Genomic DNA, 23,169 nt, shown 5'->3' on the forward strand with positions numbered 1-23,169 from the left:
GTTTGGTATTAAAAATAACCTTATAAAGGTGTCACATGGTATAATTAGTCTATTGAGTAAGATCCTGAAGTGAGTTAGATATCATGGAACATTCCCACCTTCCTACCGCAGTGTCCCACTGTGTATATCTGCAGTACAGCACATTGGTTGTTGCTTCCCTGTGATCTCAGGACACAGAACTTATAATATTCCACACAGAATAGTTACAGCCGGTGACTGAGGAGAATGTGTTCTCTGCATTTACTGGTCACTACTCACCTGGGCGGTTACCTGTAGTGATGTCCTCCTTATACTGCTCATCACTGCTGTCATCTGGCTCTTCTTTTACTATGACATTTATAGTATTGATATCGTTGACATTGTCACCCCAAGTAATAAGCTGTAAAAGAAATGATGAGAGTCATCAGAGAATATAATAATGTATGAGGGCCAAAAATTGCAGATGGAGTTATCTGAGCCCCATAGCGGCAGGTCTCTTATACAGTAATACCTCGGTTACTGAACACCTCAGTGTTCAAACAATTTGGTATTCAAACTAAATGTCCACCTGAAATTTTGCTTGAACATATTGAGGGGAGATAGATGTCAGCTGAATAATATTTCAAGGTGCTCAGGAACAGAAGCGGGGTTTACCGTCATAATGACAGGAATCCCTGTTTCACATTCCCAGCAACAGAAAGAGAGGCTGGAGCGCGCAGCTGTTTATACTTGCCGCCCTACTCCTTCTGTCAGCGCGGGAAACACCCTGTAAAGAAACAGAGATTACCCTCATTATGAGCGGAGAGAAGCAAGAACAAGGCGGCAAATTTACATAGCCACCCGCTCCTGCCTTTCTCTTTGTTGCGGGGAACATGGAGCGGGAATTCCCATTTTTTACATTAAGTGGTGGTGCAAGGTGCACGGCTTCTTACTGCTAGTTTTTACGTTCTGTGGGCCAGGTGCTCTGCTCCTGACCCATGGAGTGCAAAAACCAATTAATGAGATTTACATTGTTCCCTATAGGAACTTACAGCTCAGTTCTCGAACTGCTCGGATCTGGAACACCCTTCCAGAACCGAGGTTACACTATATACTGAATATAAATATTTAGTGACAGATATATGCAGTATCCCGGTACCCGGTGTAGTCACTACTATATAGGTTGTTGTGTGACTGCAGATTAGTCACAGTCTGTATAATCCAGTATTGGTGGCTGAGAGACATTTCTATCCTGTATCACATTGCTCTATATTACTATATCTATATTATCTCTGCAGCCTCATTACACAAGTATCATCCATATAATAGTGTAGGAGAAACCGGGACCGAGAGCCAGAGCCTCACATCTACACATCATAGGGAACATCTCCATCTACCTGATCCTGATCCTGTGGGAGAAGAGGACGGGGACATCTCTCTGGTGCTGTTCTCTTACTGGATCTGACTGGAGGGAACACATACAGAGACTGAATTCATTCTTTCCATCCAGATAATACAGAGAGGAGGTGTGTATATAGTCCTGTCTATTACCTGCTGATGGGAGGGGCTGCTGATCCTCCAGCATCACATCCTTGTACTGATCCTTGTGTCCTTCTACATACTCCCACTCCTCCATGGAGAAATAGACCGCCACGTCCTGACACCTTATAGGAACCTGACACACACAATGGTCACACAGTCATCCCCCCCACCCCTCCAGTGGTGTTACTGTATAATGTCCCAGCATTCCCAGCAGCCACAGTCTCACCTCTCCACTCAGCAGCTCCACCATCTTGTTGGTGACTTCTAGGATCTTCTCTTCCTCCATTTCCTCATGTATCAGGGGCCCCGGGATTGGGCTCAGGGTTCTTCCCCATCCTTCACACCCAGGGGCCCCACAGCGCCCACTAGAGGACTTCTTCACTACTGTGTAATCCTGTGTATGGAGAGACACATTACTATCACTCCATCCATTCCCAGAATCCCTCACCTCTCCAGTCCTATCCATCTGTTATTCCATAGATAAGAATGATGTCATGATGACATCACTCCCAGAATCCCTCACCTCTCCAGTCCTATCCATCTGTTATTCCATAGATAAGAATGATGTCATGATGACATCACTCCCAGAATCCCTCACCTCTCCAGTCCTATCCATCTGTTATTCCATAGATAAGAATGATGTCATGATGACATCACTCCCAGAATCCCTCACCTCTCCAGTCCTATCCATCTGTTATTCCATAGATAATGATGTCATGATGACATCACTCCCAGAATCCCTCACCTCCCCAGTCCTATCCATCTGTTATTCCATAGATAAGAATGATGTCATGATGACATCACTCCCAGAATCCCTCACCTCTCCAGTCCTATCCATCTGTTATTCCATAGATAAGAATGATGTCATGATGACATCACTCCCAGTATCCCTCACCTCCCCAGTAAGCAGGAAGAGTATGTGTAGGGTGAGGGTTATTATCCTGTCGGCCATCTTGTCTCTGTCTCTCTCCATGGTTGATGGGTCGGTCTCTTATATAGAAGATATCAGCAGAGGATCCTGGAGGGAAGAGGAGGAGACAATGTAATGCGGCTCTAGATTCCTGGAGATAGAAATATACATGGACAGGAGGGGATATGGGGGAACATGGGAGGAGACAGGAAAGTGCAGATGATGGAACTCTCCTCCATGAGGTGAAGCAGGAGACACTCAGGGACCACAATCATCCTGTAGCGTCCACTGCATCACTGCTGCCCCCAGTGGACGTCTCCACAATACAGTCCCATAGAGGACGGGATACACAGCATCACTGCTTACTGTACAGGAGGAAGGACGTCTATGGCCGCAGTCCCTGCTCCCTCACATAGTATCTATGGTGGACAGGAGCCGTGTGCTTCCAGGACCTGCCATGATGTCACAGTCATGTGATCAGTCACTTGGAGGAGGAGGAGGAGTAGGAGTCACATGATCAGGGGCTGCTGCTCAGTGTATGCAGGACTCTGCTGTGCTGGATGAGCTGAGGTGATGTGTATGCAGCAGAGCTGTGTGTGTGTGATGTGTGTGGAGCAGAGCTGTGTGTGTGTGTGTGTGTTATATATGCCTGCAGCAGAGCCCTATGTGTAATGTACATGTAGCTGAGCTGTATATATGTGTAATGTACATGTAGCTGAGCTGTATATGTGTGTAATGTACATGTAGCTGAGCTGTATGTGTGTAATGTACATGTAGCTGAGCTGTATATGTGTAATGTACATGTAGCTGAGCTGTATGTGTGTGTTATATATGCCTGCAGCAGAGCCCTGTGTGTAATGTACATGTAGCTGAGCTGTATGTGTGTAATGTACATGTAGCTGATTTGTATGTGTGTAATGTACATGTAGCTGAGCTGTATATATGTGTAATGTACATGTAGCTGAGCTGTATATGTGTGTAATGTACATGTAGCTGAGCTGTATGTGTGTAATGTACATGTAGCTGAGCTGTATATGTGTAATGTACATGTAGCTGAGCTGTATGTGTGTGTTATATATGCCTGCAGCAGAGCCCTGTGTGTAATGTACATGTAGCTGAGCTGTTTGTGTGTAATGTACATGTAGCTGAGCTGTATGTGTGTAATGTACATGTAGCTGAGCTGTATGTGTGTAATGTACATGTAGCTGAGCTGTATATGTGTGTAATGTACATGTAGCTGAGCTGTATATATGTGTAATGTACATGTAGCTGTGCTGTATATGTGTAATGTACATGTAGCTAAGCTTTATGTGTGTAATGTACATGTAGCTGAGCTGTATGTGTACACAGTAGAGCTGTATATGTGCAATGTACATGTAGCTGAGCTGTATGTTTGCAATTTACATGTAGCTGAGCTGTATGGGAGATGGAGTCACAGAGCAGTGTCTATATCCACTGTATACTATCCTGTGACAATTACTGATAGACCACAATTAGGGATAAGAGAATTAGTATGAGTAAAGCGTTTCGCTAAGCTCGGCCATCTGTTTGTGAGCCTGCTGCCTTTGAACTGTGTGCCGCACCTGGTGCCTGGAAAAGCTGGATACAGTCCTGGGAAACTTTTGAAGCTTCTTTATTTTTCCAGCGCCTGCAGTTAAAGGAGTTATCCAGTGCTACAAAAAACATGGCCACTTTCATTCAGAGACAACATGACACTTGTCATCAGTTCAGGTGTGGTTTGCGATTAAGCATCCGTTCACTTCAATGGAACTGAGCAGCAAAACCCCGCCCAAGCTGCAGACAAGAGTGGTGCTGTCCCTGGAAGAAAGTTTCTATGTTTTTGTAGCGCTGGATAACCCCTTTAACCACCTCTGCCCCCCACCTTCTCTGTACCCTATCTGCCCCTCCCCCTGCAGTTAACTCTATCTGCAACCCCCCCCTCCCTTTTCTACCTTCAATTAACCACCTTCTTATGTTGCATTTTCACAGAGAGATTTATCTGACAGATTTTTTAAGCCAAAGCCAGGAATGGATTTGAAAAGTGGAGAAATCTCAGTCTTTCCTTTATGACTTGTTTCCTGCTTATAGTTTGTTCCTGGCTTTGGCTTCAAAGATCTGCCAAGATCAGTTGCAGTTGTGCAAAGGTTTTACGTTTTTTTACTTACATATTTTTTGGGTAACCGGTGGACCACGGCACTCCTGGAAGGTTGGTGTGGCTCTCTAGTGTGCCATGTCACTTGGTTAGAAATCACTGATCTGTACAATGCATGTGTATATATGCACATAACTCCAAAACAACGGATGTGTATCAGGAGGGGTGTCGGATGTTGACAACCCAATGACCAGATAATGACATCAGTGCATCGATATCCCCTTCCCCGGTGACATGTAGGGTCATGTCACAGAGGGGAGATCAGTACACTGGGGGTGCTGGGCCCACCTCCACTCCACAGAACGTCCCGATTAGCATGTCAGAAACCAGCTCAGACGGCAAGAATCAGGCAGCAGTTAAAATAACGGAGTTCGCCACTGGAATGTACTCGCCAGAACCGACATAGTAAAATTAAAATTTGCTTTAAGAATCATACACTTCAATGGAATTGAGCTGCAAAACCCCACCCAAACTGAAGACAAGAGTTATGCTGTTTTTAGAAGATAGCAGCCATGTTTTTCTAACATTGCATAACAATCTGATCACTGGTGAGCAGTGGGGAAGGTCAGGCATAGTGGGGTCGCCCATATCGCCACCAGTGGGGTCCCCTTTGAGGGGCTGCACTCGTCTTATTGTAGTGTGAGGTCAGGTGACGCTATTCCACTTTAGATTCTGGTTTACGTGAAGTTATATCACTGTTTAGATTTACTCAATGACTTCAGTCACAACAGAGATCACATAGGGACTGATCATTGTGCCATGCTGCTGCGTCACAGCCAGTGAATGGGATTGTGTGTTGTCACCAGTAGCCCCCTATCTTGGATGGATTTCTGTAGACTGTTGGGTCCCATTTGTGGCCATATAACCCTATCCAATATAATTAGCTGCAATGAAGTTTGTTTCAGAAAAAATTGTATAGCGATAGGTGTTCGAACCCCCTTTATTGGCTTGAATTTGTCATTCTTGATGGGAATTATCTTTGGAATGCTCGTGATGAACGGTCTAGTTTAGTGGCTGCTCAGGCCATTCCCCCCACCTCCCCCCAACAATTCCACTTCTGACACAGTGTTTTACAATGTTTTCAAGGGTTCCACATATGAATAAGATTACACACAACTGTTATGTGCATATAATCAATTCAGTGAGCAAACTTACAAGATGACGTAGAAGACACCTGTTACCTGGATTTCTTATATTTACTCAATTAAAGGTAAGAATAATATTACTTTGTGTTATTAGCTTATATAGTAATATAGAGATACTCACCACTATACTAACGAGGAAGAAGCAGCTTATATAGACAGGTAGGGATACTCACCACTATATGGTAAGGTAGCAGACTCCTTTTAAATACCCGGATTTCTTATATTTACTCAATAAAAGGTAAGAATAATATTATTGTGTGTTATTAGCTTATATAGATAGATGGGGATACTCACCACTATACTAACGAGGAAGAAGCAGCTTATATAGACAGATGGGGATACTCACCACTATACTAACCAGGAAGAAGCAGCATATATAGACAGGCTGGGATACTTACCACTATACTAACGAGGAAGAAGCCGCTTATAAAGACAGGTGGGGATACTCACCACTATACTAAAGAGGAAGAAGCAGCTTATATAGACAGGTGAGAATACTCACCACTATACTAACGAGGAAGAAGGAGCATATATAGACAGGCCGGGATACTCCCCACTATACTAACGAGGAAGAAACAGTTTATATAGACAGATGGGGATACTCACCACTATACAAATGAGGAAGAAGCAGCTTATATAGACAGGCAGTGATACAATTATACTAATGAGGAAGAAGCCGCTTATATAGACAGGCTGGGATACTTACCACTATACTAATGAGGAAGAAGCCGCTTATAAAGACAGATGGGGATACTCACCACTATACTAACGAGGAAGAAGCAGCTTATATAGACAGATGGGGATACTAACAATACTAACGAGGAAGAAGCAGCATATATAGACAGGCTGGGATAGACACCACTATACTAACGAGGAAGAAGCCGCTTATATAGACAGGCTGGGATACTTACCACTATACTAACGAGGAAGAAACCGCTTATATAGACAGGATGGGATACTCACCACTATACTAACGAGGAAGAAGCCGCTTATAAAGACAGATGGGGATACTCACCACTATACTAAAGAGAAAGAAGCAGCTTATATAGACAGGTGAGAATACTCACCACTATACTAACGAGGAAGGAGGAGCATATATAGACAGGCGGGGATACTCCCCACTATACTAACGAGGAAGAAACAGCTTATATAGACAGATGGGGATACTCACCACTATACAAATGAGGAAGAAGCAGCTTATATAGACAGGCGGTGATACAATTATACTAATGAGGAAGAAGCCGCTTATATAGACAGGCTGGGATACTTACCACTATACTAATGAGGAAGAAGCCGCTTATAAAGACAGATGGGGGATACTCACCACTATACTAACAAGGAAGAAGCAGCTTATATAGACAGGCGGGGATACTCACCACTATATGGTAAGGTAGGAGACTCATTTTAAATACCTGGATTTCTTATATTTACTCAATAAAAGGTAAGAATAATATTACTATGTTATTAGCTTATATAGACAGATGGGGATACTCACCACTATACTAACGAGGAAGAAGCAGCTTATATAGACAGGTAGGGATACTCACCACTATATGGTAAGGTAGCAGACTCCTTTTAAATACCCGGATTTCTTATATTTACTCAATAAAAGGTAAGAATAATATTATTGTGTGTTATTAGCTTATATAGACAGATGGGGATACTCACCACTATACTAATGAGGAAGAAGCAGCTTATATAGACAGATGGGGATACTAACAATACTAACGAGGAAGAAGCAGCATATATAGACAGGCTGGGATAGACACCACTATACTAACGAGGAAGAAGCCGCTTATATAGACAGGCTGGGATACTTACCACTATACTAACGAGGAAGAAACCGCTTATATAGACAGGATGGGATACTCACCACTATACTAACGAGGAAGAAGCCGCTTATAAAGACAGATGGGGATACTCACCACTATACTAAAGAGAAAGAAGCAGCTTATATAGACAGGTGAGAATACTCACCACTATACTAACGAGGAAGGAGGAGCATATATAGACAGGCGGGGATACTCCCCACTATACTAACGAGGAAGAAACAGCTTATATAGACAGATGGGGATACTCACCACTATACAAATGAGGAAGAAGCAGCTTATATAGACAGGCGGTGATACAATTATACTAATGAGGAAGAAGCCGCTTATATAGACAGGCTGGGATACTTACCACTATACTAATGAGGAAGAAGCCGCTTATAAAGACAGATGGGGGATACTCACCACTATACTAACAAGGAAGAAGCAGCTTATATAGACAGGCGGGGATACTCACCACTATATGGTAAGGTAGGAGACTCATTTTAAATACCTGGATTTCTTATATTTACTCAATAAAAGGTAAGAATAATATTACTATGTGTTATTAGCTTATATAGACAGATGGGGATACTCACCTCTATACTAACAAGGAAGAAGCAGGTTATATAGACAGGTGGGGATACTCACCACTATACTAATTTGGTGTTTTGGTGTGGTAAGAACTCAACCTGATAATGCAGATGGAATTGTGGGTATATTAGGAGTGCACTACTTGGTTAGCACCTGTATACCAGATAAATTCGTGTGAACTGGTAGGCTCTCTAGTAATCACCCTTTGTGTAAAAGAACTAAATTAGGTATAATTAATTAGACATTTATATCCTTTACTTGTTGTAGAAAAAAATAATAAAACAAAGCTAAAAATAGATTATTTGCACATTGACAAGGCGTATATAGCAATAAACAGTATTATAAATTGTTAAAAACATGAAAAATAAAATATATTAACATAGAAAGTCTTGTGGTGAATACTGTAAATATAAATATAATTATTGTCCGTTGGCGGCTTTGCAGGGCCCTTGCAAGCCGCCAATTGTTTAGACACTGTGCTGGCAGCAGGGATTTTAGCATCTACTGCGTATTAGATAAGATGTTGGATAGTTAAACGTTCATTGAAAATTCATTAAATAATTCTCCGTTATTTGTGCTGCTTGTAATACATGAAGTAGAGAAAAAGTATGTTGGTGGAAGTCCACCTCTCACCAGTCCTATATTGTTCTTGAAGTCTACGGCCGTAGATGCAGAGGATACGTGAGATAGGCTGTAGCTTCCCCGCTCGTGTCTGAATACTGATGGATGCTTTTTCCTGCAGCTTGCACGGTAAAGCTTGAGCAGTGGAAGCTCACTGCAGCAAGGTAATTCAACCTTTGTTGGGCGTTCCTCCCATAGATGAGATGTTGGGAGTGTTGGTAAATGCTCCAAAAGCCAGGGATTGAGGCTAGGATATATGCTGAGAGTTTAGCGTAAAATAGTAGCACAGTAATGTATTCACCACTAGTTGCAATTGTAATATACTATTATATGTAACTATTACAGTTGCAACTAGTGGTGAATATATTATTGTGCTACTATACTACGCTAAACTCTCAGCATATATCATAGTCTTCCCTGGCTTTTGGAGCATTTACCAACACTCCCAACATCTCATCTATCGGAGGAACGCCCAACAGAGGTTAAATTACCTGGCTGCAGTGAGCCTCCACTGCTCAAGCTTTACCGTGCAAGCTGCAGGAAAAAGCATCCATCAGTATTCAGACACAAGCGGGGAAGCTACAGCCTATCTCACGTATCCTCTGCATCTACGGCCGTAGACTTCAAGAACAATATAGGACTGGTGAGAGGCGGGGATACTTGCCACTATACTAATGAGGAAGAAGCAGCAGCTTATATAGAGAGGCGGGAATACTCACCACTATACTAACCAGGAAGAAGCAGCTTATATAGACAGGCGGGGATACTCGCCACTATACTTACAAGTAAGAAGCAGCTTATATAGACAGGCAGGGATACTCACCTCTATACTAACGAGGAAGAAGCAACTTATATTGACAGGCGGGGATACTCACCACTATACTAATGAGGAAGCAGCTTATTTAGACAGGCGGGAATATTCACCAATATACTAACGAGGAAGCAGCAGCTTATATAGACAGGCGGGGATACTCACCACTATACTAACCAGGAAGAAGCAGATTATATAGACAGGCGGGGATACTCTCTACTATACTAACAAGTAAGAAGCAGCCTATATAGACAGGCGTGGATACTCACCACAATACTAACCAGGAAGAAGCAGCTTATATAGACAGGCGGGGATACTCACCACTATACTAACCAGGAAGAAGCAGCTTATATAGACAGGCGGGGATACTCACCACTATACTAACCAGGAAGAAGCAGAGTATATAGAGAGGCGGGGATACTCTCTACTATACTAACAAGTAAGAAGCAGCCTATATAGACAGGCGGGGATACTCACCACTATACTAACAAGTAAGCAGCTTAAGGCCCTATTCCACGGAACGATTATCGGCCGCTACGGACCATAATCGTCCCGTGGAATAGAGTGCAACGATCAGCCGACATCGTTCATGTCGGCTGATCGTTGCAATCGCTTGTTTTTCAACATGTTGAAAAACAAGCGACTGATATAGCAGCGATCTGCTGCCGGCGCTCTGTTGAATAGGAGCGTCGGCAGCAGACGCTGTTATATCCTATGGGCTGCCCGGACGATCAGCGATCCCCCGGGCAGCTCCCCGCCGCCCCTTCCGCACTCACCCGCTTGCTGCAGCCGCTTTGAATAGCGGCAGCAGTGAGCGGGGAACGAGGAGCAAACGAGTGTTGAGAGCGCTCGTTTGCTACTCTTAACGACCAGTGGAATAGTGGCTTTATATAGACAGGCGGGGAAATCTACCACTATACTAACTAGGAAGAAGCAGCTTATATAGAGAGGCGGGGATACTCACCACTATACTAACAAGGAAGAAGCAGCTTATATAGACAGGTGGGGATACTCGCCACTATACTAAGAAGTAAGCAGCTTATATAGACAGGCGCGGATACTCACCACTATACTAATGAGGAAGAAGCAGGTTATATAGACAGGCAGGGATACTCACCACTATACTAGCTAGGAAGAAGCAGCTTATATAAAATGTTTTGGCTATAATAAGAACTGATTACTAAGTATTGCTGAAATTCATGGGATTTCAATGATCTTGTACAACTACACAGAAAGGAAGAGACGACATTTAGAAAAGAAAGATATAAACATATTTTCTTAATTCTGGGTCAGCCAACTTCTTCTGTGCTTCTATTTCCCAAGGCTGCTGTGCTATCACATGCAATAATGCCATGAACATGCAATGTGAATGCATCATGTAATTGATCATTTCATTGCATTGCCGTTCAGCCGTCCTTCATTGCACTAACACAACAGGCTATGTTTACACACAGCATTTAATGCACAATTAATTAGCGATATTATGCCCCAAAATTGCACAATTTGCAATAAAATATTTTATCTGCAATTCCTTTCCGAATTTTGCCGTAAAATTGTGAATTTGTGGCAAAATAGAACAAATTAACGCTAATTAAACGCACATTAAATGCTATGTGTGTAATAGCACAGACAGCGAGCAAGGAGGAAGTGAGCACTGATCTGACAGGTCAGCGCTCCTGCTGTTTTGGAACCCACCTGGATTACACCCTGTATAAATCTGATACACCTTGGTGGACTCATATGTAACAAAGGGCAAACAAACGTAAATTAACAGACTGAGCCTATGTAAATGAAGCAGCTTTCAGGGACAATGGAATGGGTGGTCATAAATATTAGACAATGACATCAAGCTTTGGATCTGAGGGATATCAAGCTGCTTTCCTCCTATTGTAAAGCCACAAACTCATCCCCAATGGACTCGTCAGGACTCAACAAGACCTTGTTCTACCAAAAGGATGCCACCTACAGGAAAGTGTGTACCTCTACATTATTGTCTTTAGGATAAAAAGGAACAGCGCTAATTGGCTAGGACAGTATTTTGGAGGTGTTCCAGGGACAGGCAAGGTGAGTATGTGTGTGTGACTGGTATATAAGATGGCACTTCCAATCTCCCACTATGCTCTCCTACAACCCTCTCCCTTTCCTTCCTCATTGTAGATATTTATGTTTTCCTCTTTGTAATAAACCTCAATAACCTTGCCACTCCAAAAACCAAGCAGAATCTACACGCTCACCTGTATAACTTTTCAGAACGGGTGATGCTCCAGTATCAGAATGACGCAGGACATGATGTATCATGGTCACATCCTTGAGGTCTAAAATAACTTTTTGAGAAGGTTCCACATAGCAAGAGGGGGATCCCATGGAGATGGCTGTGGGGTCTTCTTGATGAGCAGTAACATATCACGTATATCACTCAAGGTACAAGAAGGTGGCTCGGCACTATAACCGTACAGTCAGGTGTAATGCCCGGGGCAGGAGATGCTGGTGGGGAGAAATGTAAGCAATGTTCCCTCTAAGCTTCAGCCCCTGCTGAGCAGACCGGCAAGAGAGGTGGGCAACATTCAAGCAAAACTGGCAAACCAAAAACTGGAGCACCCCCTGACACCCCCATATCATAGTTTTATTGGCTAAAGAATAAAATAATTTGTGTAAGCAAAAAGGAGTGTATACACTATTAGAATTTTAAACGGTCAGTGCCATATTGTAATGGATTCACAAGATATCCTCAACAACCCCCCCCCCCTTTAAAGCCATTTTCGAAAGCAGCTGACGGCAGCTTAGACAGGTAAGCCTCCCCTGTAGTTAAGTAGCAGAAAGCCCCCCAGAGTATGGAGTATCCTCCAATGTAGTATGTAATCCCCCCCTTTACTACCCCCCCCTTAAATAGCAACCCCAAGATTAGGCATATCTCTTGTTAGTTATCATCTCCTGTGTTTGGGATATCTGGTTATTTAGCATCCCCATGTTAGGCATAACCCCCACCCCCAGAGTTGCACACCCTGTGTGAAGAAAAAAAAAACACAACACACTCGCCTGAATTGCACCTCTGTCCTCTTATTCCTCTCCCTGCTCTGCAAAAGCATCAGTGGCGTCACTTGTGCACCGCCAGAGAGGGGGGGGGGGGGGAGGGAGCAACCTCCCTTGAATGGAGTAAGAATGCTGCCTGTGGCAGCAAGAGGGATTGACATAGCAGGGAGCAAATAGCTCCTCACCCTGTCAATTTTTGCCAACAGCAGCGGCACTACATACAGGGAGGTCGGCGTCCAGCAGATACTGAAGGGGCGGAAACAGCCGGATAATCAACAACCCCAGAGTTGTGAGTGCCGCATCTCTCTTTCAGCTCTTCTCATGTGCTTGTATTATATCTGTATATCACTACATGAGACTCTCTTCCTGACAGGCAACCAGCAATGGGATAGGAGACTAAGTTTTAAGAATGAACATTTATTACCAATAACTCTCCAATGCACAGGGTTACTACATTGTCGCCGTATACAGAGTCTGTTTGCTTTTTGTATATATTTGTTGGTCATTGCAAACATTTATTGGTTTCTCTCCTTTACGTGAACTTTTTGATGTCTGACAAGTTTTGATTTCCGAGTAAAACATTTCCCGCATTCTGAACATGACAATAGTTTCTCTCCTGTGTGAATTCTTAGATGTTCAACAAGATAGGCCTTCTGAGAAAAACATTTTTTACATTCTCGACATGAAAACGGCTTCTCCCCTGTGTGAACTCTTTGGTGTTTATCGAGATTTGATTTCTCAGTAAAATATTTCCCACAATCTAAACATAGAAACGGCTTCTCCCCTGTGTGAGTTCTCTGATGTTTCATAAGATTTGATTTCTGAGTAAAACGTTTTCCACATTCTGGACATGAATATGGCTTCTCTCCTGTGTGAGTTCTTTGATGTTCGATAAGATGTGATTTTTGAGTGAAACATTTCCCGCATTCTGGACATGAAAATGGTTTCTCTCCTGTGTGAATTTTTTGATGGATAACTAAATACGATTTCTGGTTAAAACATTTCCCACATTCTGAACATGGATATGACTTCTTATGACTCAAATTAACAGACTGCAGTAAATCAGAAGATAAAACTAGTATAACAGGATCAGATGAGAGATCTGTGCTGTGAGAGGCTGAAGGGATATCTTGGAAAATTGAACGTTCTTCATATGTATCTTGTGTCATATCATAATCTGCCTTAAAATCTAAAGATATCTGATGTCCCTCTGATCTCCAGGTGTTGTCATCTAACAGGAATAAAACAAAGTTTGTTATTAATAATAACCTTATAAAGGTGTCATATGTTATAGTAAGTTTCTTTTGTGTAAAATCCTGAAGTGAATACGAACATAAGATGGAACATTCCTACCTCCCTACCGCAGTGTCTCACTGTGTATATCTGCAGTACAGCACATTGGTTGTCGGACATTGCTTCCCTGTGATCTCAGGACTAAAATGCTTTTCTGTTTTATACCTTTATTGTAGGCAGTGGTGTAGCTACCATAGAGGCAGGAAAGGCAGTTGCTATGGGGCCCCTGGGGGGAGGGGGCCTGGGGATGCACAGGGAAGATAAGAGCCTCCTGTGTCCTTTTGCTTAACCCCTTATGTACTGCAGTGTGTAAGTGACCCAATGTTCTCTTACATGCTGCAACACAGAAAAGGGTTAATAAGCTCAAGACAATTAGCTCTCTGCTTCACTGCTCTGATAACCTCTGACCTCTGTTCTCTGAGCTCCTGCAGAGGTCAGGGGTTATCAGTGCAGGAGTAGTGAATCAGAGAGCTAATTGTCTTCTGTATAAACCTTTTTTTGTGTTGCAGCATGTAAGAAAACACTGGGTCACTTGCACACTGCAGTAAATAGGGGGTTAAGCAGAAGGTAGTCTGCTCCTGCACCTATGTATATAACCATGAGGCTCCAAATACGCTATTATAGTTAAATACAGTGGATGGACAGAACAAGAAGACATTGGCTTTCTCCTCTGCCAGTCACTGTTGTGGCTGCACCCAGGATTCTGCCTCTGGCCACATCATCGAGTATATAGATATATATATATATATATATATATATATATATATATATATATATATATATATTATAGTGTTTAGGGGAGGGGGGCCCCATACAGTTTTTTGCTATGGGGCCCCATGAATCCTAGCCACACCCCTGATTGTAGGATGTGAGTAAGGAGCCCATACACCTGCATGTCACATATTCTAGAAGGTGGAAGACTGACAGGACACAGAGCTGATAATATTCCACACAGAATAGTTACAGCCGGTGACTGAGGAGAATGTGTGAGTGTTCTCTGCATTTACTGGTCACTACTCACCTGGGCGGTTACCTGTAGTGATGTCCTCCTTATACTGCTCATCACTGCCGTCATCTGGCTCTTCTTTTACAATTACATTTATATCGTTTATATAGTTTAGATTGTCACCCCGAGTTATAAGCTGTAAAAGTCATCAGAAAAGATAATAAACAAATGTGATTATCAAAAATGACAGGAGGAGTTATCAGAGCCCCATAGCTGCAGGTCTTTTATATACTGAATATAAATATTTAATAAAGATATATGCAGTATCCCGGTACCCGGTGTGGTCACTACTATAGTAAATAGGTTGTTGTCTGACTGTAGATTGGTCACAGTCTGTATAATCCAGTATTGGTGGCTGAGAGACATTTCTATCCTGTATCACATTGCTCTATATTACTATATCTATATTATCTCTGCAGCCTCATTACACAAGTATCATCCATATAATAGTGTCGGAGAAACCGGGACCGAGAGCCAAAGCCAGATCTACACATCATAGGGAACATCTCCATCTACCTGATCCTGATCCTGTGGGAGAAGAGGACGGGGACATCTCTCTGGTGCTGTTCTCTTACTGGATCTGACTGGAGGGAACACATACAGAGACTGAATTCATTCTTTCCATCCAGATAATACAGAGAGGAGGTGTGTATATAGTCCTGTCTATTACCTGCTGATGGGAGGGGCTGCTGATCCTCCAGCATCACATCCTTGTACTGATCCTTGTGTCCTTCTACATACTCCCACTCCTCCATGGAGAAATAGACCGCCACGTCCTGACACCTTATAGGAACCTGACACACACAATGGTCACACAGTCATCCCCCCCACCCCTCCAGTGGTGTTACTGTATAATGTCCCAGCATTCCCAGCAGCCACAGTCTCACCTCTCCACTCAGCAGCTCCACCATCTTGTTGGTGACTTCTAGGATCTTCTCTTCCTCCATTTCCTCATGTATCAGGGGCCCCGGGATTGGGCTCAGGGTTCTTCCCCATCCTTCACACCCAGGGGCCCCACAGCGCCCACTAGAGGACTTCTTCACTACTGTGTAATCCTGTGTATGGAGAGACACATTACTATCACTCCATCCATTCCCAGAATCCCTCACCTCTCCAGTCCTATCCATCTGTTATTCCATAGATAAGAATGATGTCATGATGACATCACTCCCAGAATCCCTCACCTCTCCAGTCCTATCCATCTGTTATTCCATAGATAAGAATGATGTCATGATGACATCACTCCCAGAATCCCTCACCTCCCCAGCCCTATCCACCTGTTATTCCATAGATAAGAATGATGTCATGATGACATCACTCCCAGAATCCCTCACCTCTCCAGTCCTATCCATCTGTTATTCCATAGATAAGAATGATGTCATGATGACATCACTCCCAGAATCCCTCACCTCTCCAGTCCTATCCATCTGTTATTCCATAGATAAGAATGATGTCATGATGACATCACTCCCAGAATCCCTCACCTCCCCAGTAAGCAGGAAGAGTATGTGTAGGGTGAGGGTTATTATCCTGTCGGCCATCTTGTCTCTGTCTCTCTCCATGGTTGATGGGTCGGTCTCTTATATAGAAGATATCAGCAGAGGATCCTGGAGGGAAGAGGAGGAGACAATGTAATATATCGGGGGTCTCCAGTATAATATAACTTTATTGATCAGGCACAGTGAACAGTCACATGATGTCCCAGGAAAGAGAAGAAAATGTGAGGAAAGATTCTCATCTCCCCCAACATGATATCATCCAGATGAGAGGAGAGAAGAGGAAACAGCACAGATCGGCCTCCTGGGATCAGCAATGACACAAGGAACAACAACACCTCATACCTAATACCGCCCAGTGCTGAAGGGGTTAATGATCCCCAGCTCTCCTTCCCTGCAGTGTGCTTCCAGGACCTGCCATGATGTCACAGTCATGTGATCAGTCACATGGAGGAGGAGGAGTCACATGATCAGGGGCTGCTGCTCAGAGTATGCAGGACTCTGCTGTGCTGGATGAGCTGAAGTGATGTGTATGCAGCAGAGCTGTGTGTGTGATGTGTGTGGAGCAGAGCTGTGTATGTGTGTGTTATATATGCCTGCAGCAGAGCCCTGTGTGTAATGTACATGTAGCTGAGCTGTATATGTGTGTAATGTACATGTAGCTGAGCTGTATATGTGTGTAATGTACATGTAGCTGAGCTGTATATATGTGTAATGTACATGTAGCTGAGCTGTATGTGTGTAATGTACATGTAGCTGAGCAGTATGTGTGTAATGTACATGTAGCTGAGCTGTATGTGTGTAATGTACATGTAGCTGAGCTGTATATGTGTAATGTACATGTAGCTGAGCTGTATATGTGTGTAATGTACATGTAGCTGAGCAGTATGTGTGTAATGTACATGTAGCTGAGCTGTATATGTGTGTAATGTACATGTAGCTGAGCTGTATATGTGTGTAATGTACATGTAGCTGAGCTGTATATGTGTGTAATGTACATGTAGCTGAGCTGTATATGTGTGTAATGTACATGTAGCTGAGCTGTATGTGTGTAATGTACATGTAGCTGAGTTGTGTGTGTAATGTACATGTAGCTGAGCTGTATATGTGTAATGTACATGTAGCTGAGCTGTATGTGTGTAATGTACATGTAGCTGAGCTGTATGTGTGTAATGTACATGTAGCTGAGCTGTATATGTGTAATGTACATGTAGCTGAGCTGTATATGTGTGTAATGTACATGTAGCTGAGCAGTATGTGTGTAATGTACATGTAGCTGGGCTGTATATGTGTGTAATGTACATGTAGCTGAGCTGTATGTGTGTAATGTACATGTAGCTGAGCTGTATGTGTGTAATGTACATGTAGCTGAGCTGTATATGTGTGTAATGTACATGTAGCTGAGCTGTATATGTGTAATGTACATGTAGCTGAGCTGTGTGTGTAATGTACATGTAGCTGAGCTGTATATGTGTGTAATGTACATGTAGCTGAGCTGTATATGTGTGTAATGTACATGTAGCTGAGCTGTATATGTGTGTAATGTACATGTAGCTGAGCTGTATGTGTGTAATGTACATGTAGCTGAGCTGTGTGTGTAATGTACATGTAGCTGAGCTGTATATGTGTAATGTACATGTAGCTGAGCTGTATGTGTGTAATGTACATGTAGCTGAGCTGTATATGTGTAATGTACATGTAGCTGAGCTGTATGTGTGTAATGTACATGTAGCTGAGCTGTATGTGTGTAATGTACATGTAGCTGAGCTGTATGTGTGTAATGTACATGTAGCTGAGCTGTATGTGTGTAATGTACATGTAGCTGAGCTGTATATATGTAATGTACATGTAGCTGAGCTGTATATATGTGTAATGTACATGTAGCTGAGCTGTATGTGTGTAATGTACATGTAGCTGAGCTGTATGTGTGTAATGTACATGTAGCTGAGCTGTATATGTGTGTAATGTACATGTAGGTGAGCTGTTTGTGTGTAATGTACATGTAGCTGAGCTGTATATGTGTAATGTACATGTAGCTGAGCTGTATGTGTGTAATGTACATGTAGATGAGCTGTATGTGTGTAATGTACATTGATGGGGTTTGAAGATATTGTTAAATCTTGCAGTAAGGGAGCAAGGTTGGCGTTACGCCGCTTGACCGAGTCGGCAGTCAGGAACTGGTAAATGGTGGCGTGCACGTCTGGGGGACTGCACTTTGCCGGGCAGCAGATCCCTCAGACGTGCAATGTAAGTACATGCCTGCTACATGTTGCATGTAAGCAGATGATGTTTATTCTTATATCTATATTCTCTCTCTAGGCGAGTCTATAGGGATGACGCCTATGGTAATATTATACATTTGCTTCATTGCACATGTCGAACCCTCCCACTAAACGGAAGTCAAGGCATACCATATGCAGGTCATGTCAGCAATAGTCATGAGCGAGTAATAAAATGCTCAGGTGCTGGTTACTGAAGACGAATATCTCCCGATACTCGGGTGCTCGTTTCGAGTAACGAACCCCATTGAAGTCAATGGGAGACTCGAGCATTTTTGCAGGGGACCCAAGTTCGGTAGGGGGAAGGTCGTGTGAAAACCTGTCAACCTCAGAAAATGATGGAAACACCACAGAAATGGACAGGAAACAGCTGGGGCAGCATGTATGCATGCCTCTGAGGCTGCCTAATCGCACCATTATGCCTAATTCTGTGCAACAGCCTGGTTAAAACAGAGGTAGGCATAGGGATCACCCAAAAACTCAGCCTGACACAGCATGGCAGTGAGAACACAGGGAACCATTAAAACAGAGGTAACATATCATGAACCAGCCAAAAATACAGCCTGACAAAGCATGGCAGTGAGGACAGACTGAACAAGGTAGAAGCGGTAGCCAGTCAGCCTTCCAAAAATTATACCAGACCTAGCATGTCAGTGAGCACACAGAGAACCATTAAAAGTGAGGGAGGAAGCAAGTGAGCCTCCCCAAAATTAGGCCAGACACTGCATGGCATTAAGCACACAGAGAACTCCGGGAGCAGCAGTAGCCAACATGGAGGCCAGGCAGGAGCAACAGTAACCAACATGGAGGCCAGGCAGGAGCAACAGTAACCAACATGGAGGCCAGGCAGGAGCAACAGTAGTCAACATGGAGGCCAGGCAGGATCAGCAGTAGCCAACATGGAGGCAAGGGCAGGCACAGCAGTAGTCAACATGGATGTCAGTTAAGGCCCATCAGTAGCCAACATGGAGGCAAGGGCAGGCACACCAGTAGTGAACATGGATGCCAGTAAAGGCCCAGCAGTAGTCAACATGGATGCCAGTTAAGGCCCAGCAATAGGCAATATGGAGGCAAGGGCAGGCACATCAGTAGTCAACATGGATGCCAGTAATGGCCCAGCAGTAGTCAACATGGCCAGTTAAGGCCCTGCAGTAGCCAACATGGAGGCAAGGGCAGGCACAGCAGTAGTCAACATGGATGCCAGTTAAGGCCCAGCAGTAGCCAACATGGAGGCTAGGGCAGCAAACATACAGATAGATAGGTGAAGCAGTGTGGAATCTGTGCGCTATACAAATGAAAAAAAAGAAACCAAGGGCAGGCACAGCAGTAGTCAACATGGATGTCAGTAAAGGCCCAGCAGTAGTCAACATGGATGCCAGTGAAGGCCCAGCAGTAGTCAACATGGACGCAAGGGCAGGCACACCAGTAGTCAACATGGATGTCCATTACTGCTCTGGTCAATCCTGCCTTAAAAACAGCTACAACATTTGAAAAAGGTAGAAGGTACTGGTGAAAGAATGGCATAGGACACCCGTAAGATAAGATGACATCCACAGATAATATGGTTTGAAATGGACAAGACAAGGAAGTTAAGGGTAGGCACAGCAGTAGCCAACATGGATGCCAGTAAAGGCCTAGCAGTAGCCAACATGGAGGCAAGGGCAGGCACAGCAGTAGTCAACATGGATGCCAGTAAAGGCCCAGCAGTAGTCAACATGGATGTCAGTTAAGGCTCAGCAGTAGTCAATATGGATGCCAGTTAAGGCCCAGCAGTAGTCAACATGGATGTCAGTTAAGGCCCAGCAGTAGTCAACATGGATGCCAGTTAAGGCCCAGCAGTAGTCAACATGGATGCCAGTTAAGGCCCAGCAGTAGCCAACAAGTAGTCTTCTACCCCCAGCACCCTTTCGATTTTCAATTTGACTGTAGCAGTTGGGTTAACATTCTATTGAAGTTCTATGCAGGTGTACTACAAATCCCAGCAATACAGTGTAGTACACACTAGTTTAGGGGGGGCTGTACGGTACAATCTGGTAGTGGCTGGACCTATACACATACTCTGTGATACCCCCTTACAATGAGCAGTTAAGTTTTATGCAGGTGTACTACAAATCCCAGCAATACAGTGTAGTTCCCACTAGTTTAAGGGGAGCTGTACGGTATAATCTGGTAGTGGCTGGACCTAGACACACTCTCTGACACCCCCGTCCAATGAGCAGTGAAGTTCTATGCAGGTGTACTACAAATCCCTGCAATCCAATGTAGTACAGCAGCACCACCAGCCCCAAAATAAAAAAAAGAGTACACTGAGCACTTCTTAGGGGTCTTTATGCAACACCTAATGTCCCCTTTCTGCCAGCAGCCGTACCATCGAGTACCCTAATACTCAATCGAGTACCAAGCTCGGACGAGCATGCTCGCTCATCACTAGTCAGCAACCATTACCAGAATCATGTCAGCAGGATGTCTGTGCAGCTTGTGTGTCTCATGAACAACCTCAGTCAGAAACCAAGCAGTTTCTATCATGGTTTAAGGGCTAATTAATGAAAACATTTACTGAGGTCAGAACGTCCATCCAACAGGCCCATCACTCTCAAACTCAGCCTGCTCAGTCATCCCCATACTCATCTGCAGAAGAATTATCCTTCTCACATTCTGAAGAGGAAGAAATTGTGATTGATAGAGATGATGATGTATACCTCTTTAACAAGGATAAAGTACCTACTGTCAGGGCCCCCGGGAACAAAGAGACACACAGGACAAGTGGTCCCTATAGCTAAGACCCCCCCCACTCTCCCTACCTACTTGCAGTGCAGGTCCTAAACAACCAGTCCGCAACTGGGCGACGATCCCTGCACTCAAATAAGCGTGAACACAGACAAGACACAGTACAGACGAACAAGGTACAATGACAGCAGACAAGGCAAAGTCACAAAGACACACAGAAGGACAGGACCAAGAAAGCAGCAAGGAACAGAGGACCAAACGAACGGAGGACGAAAGCCAGAGATGCAACAAGGTAACGGTGAAGCCAAAGCCAGAACAGTGAAGCCAAAGCCAAAGATAAAGCAAGAAGAACTGAGCACTAAACAAGGTAAGAAAGAAGAAATGGATTCCTCCAGCTCATATAAAATTCCACTTTATTATATCAAACGTCTAAAATGATATGAGAAGCTTGATGATTATTGGGAGCTGACCACACTTACTGTCTTTTACTAAACAAGGTAAACTGAGGACTAAGGAGAACACTGAACCAAAAGACAAAGAAGCTAATAAACAAGCAGGGGATCAGGAAACCAGGAATACAGACAATATCACAAAGGCAGGATCTAGCAGAACAGACAAGCTTCAAAACTATCAAGAGCCCTGAGTGAAGGGAGGGAGAAGCTTATAAGGGAACAGAAGTCCCGGACTGCAAGCGGATAGGTGGAGCAGGAGAAACACGCAAGAAATCCAGAGGTGAAGAGACCTGTCAATCACACCACAGCAGACACAATTAGTGAACAGACCACAACAAGGAAAGTGCATGGAAAACTGAGAAAACATGGACTGGATAACAAAAGACAAGCAGAGAACATAACAAAACCAGGCACGGACTCAATGCCAAAAGTGCAATCTTTGGCGCAGCGGTCGGATCTTCACCGCAGAGGGTGGCACTGATGCCTTTTCAGGCATGATCATGACACCTACGTTTTGCTGTGTTTACACGAAGCGATAATTTGCCCAATCGATCTTTTAACGATTTTGAAGCAAAGATCTGGTTTTTATAACGATTAGCGTTTAGACCAATAAATCGTTAGAAAATTCGTAAGAAAAATCGTCATTGCGCTCGTTTTTAAGATCGCTTAAGCCCATCTTTCACACAGGGTGAATCTTTGAAAGACTTTTCACACAAAGCGATCTGCGACAAACAACAATTTGAGAACATGTTGAAAGATCAAAATAAACGCTCGTCGCTTGATCGTTTGCTGTGTTTACACGGAACGATTATTGCTCAAATGCGATCGTTATTGTAAAATTCGAACAATAATCGTTCCGTGTAAAGACAGCATAAATCTCTGCAGTTAAACACACATTGGAGAAAGATGCGGATGTCTCAAGTCATTCTAAAAGACAACAACTGTTCAGTTTTCCACCTAGTACAAGTAAAACATTTCCCTCTCATCCTACCATCAAGGATTGGTTGCAGAAGGACTGGGGAAAAAAACAGAGAGGAGATTTGAGCAGGGCTCTGAATATAAATCTATTTATTTGCTGGAACCTGACTTCTATAAGGACTGGGATCAAGCTCCCAAAATTGATTTGTCAGTAGCACGTTTATCTGAAAAATCTATCTATCCTGCAGATGATTCATTACTTCTTCCTGACCTCATGGAACGTAAGGCAGATACAATGTTAAAGCGTACATTCACCTCTGCAGCATCTGGGGCCATGGTCACTTCAGCCTCAATACCGGTGGCCAGAGCTCTTCGGATGTGGCTGAGACAACTGACGGAGGACATCCAGTCCAAAGTAAGTAGAGAT

At 43.6% G+C, this 23,169-nt stretch overlaps 1 protein-coding gene across 1 annotated transcript in view; it reads right to left on the reverse strand.

Moving 5' to 3' along the window:
- LOC138786661 (zinc finger protein 850-like) overlaps positions 1-21,171 on the reverse strand; it is a 43,481-nt gene extending 22,310 nt beyond the window's left edge. Inside the window, exons 1-4 of the mRNA XM_069963638.1 lie at positions 21,091-21,171; positions 14,886-15,006; positions 13,108-13,802; positions 259-379 (exon numbers count right to left, since the gene is read on the reverse strand). Of these exons, the coding sequence (XP_069819739.1) occupies positions 259-379; positions 13,108-13,802; positions 14,886-15,006; positions 21,091-21,171 (1,018 nt within the window). The remainder of the gene's footprint in view (positions 1-258; positions 380-13,107; positions 13,803-14,885; positions 15,007-21,090) is intronic.
- Between the last annotated feature and the right edge of the window lie 1,998 nt (positions 21,172-23,169).

This window comes from Dendropsophus ebraccatus, chromosome 3 (genome assembly GCF_027789765.1).
Source record: "Dendropsophus ebraccatus isolate aDenEbr1 chromosome 3, aDenEbr1.pat, whole genome shotgun sequence".
In the NCBI taxonomy this organism is placed as follows: Eukaryota; Metazoa; Chordata; class Amphibia; order Anura; family Hylidae; genus Dendropsophus; species Dendropsophus ebraccatus.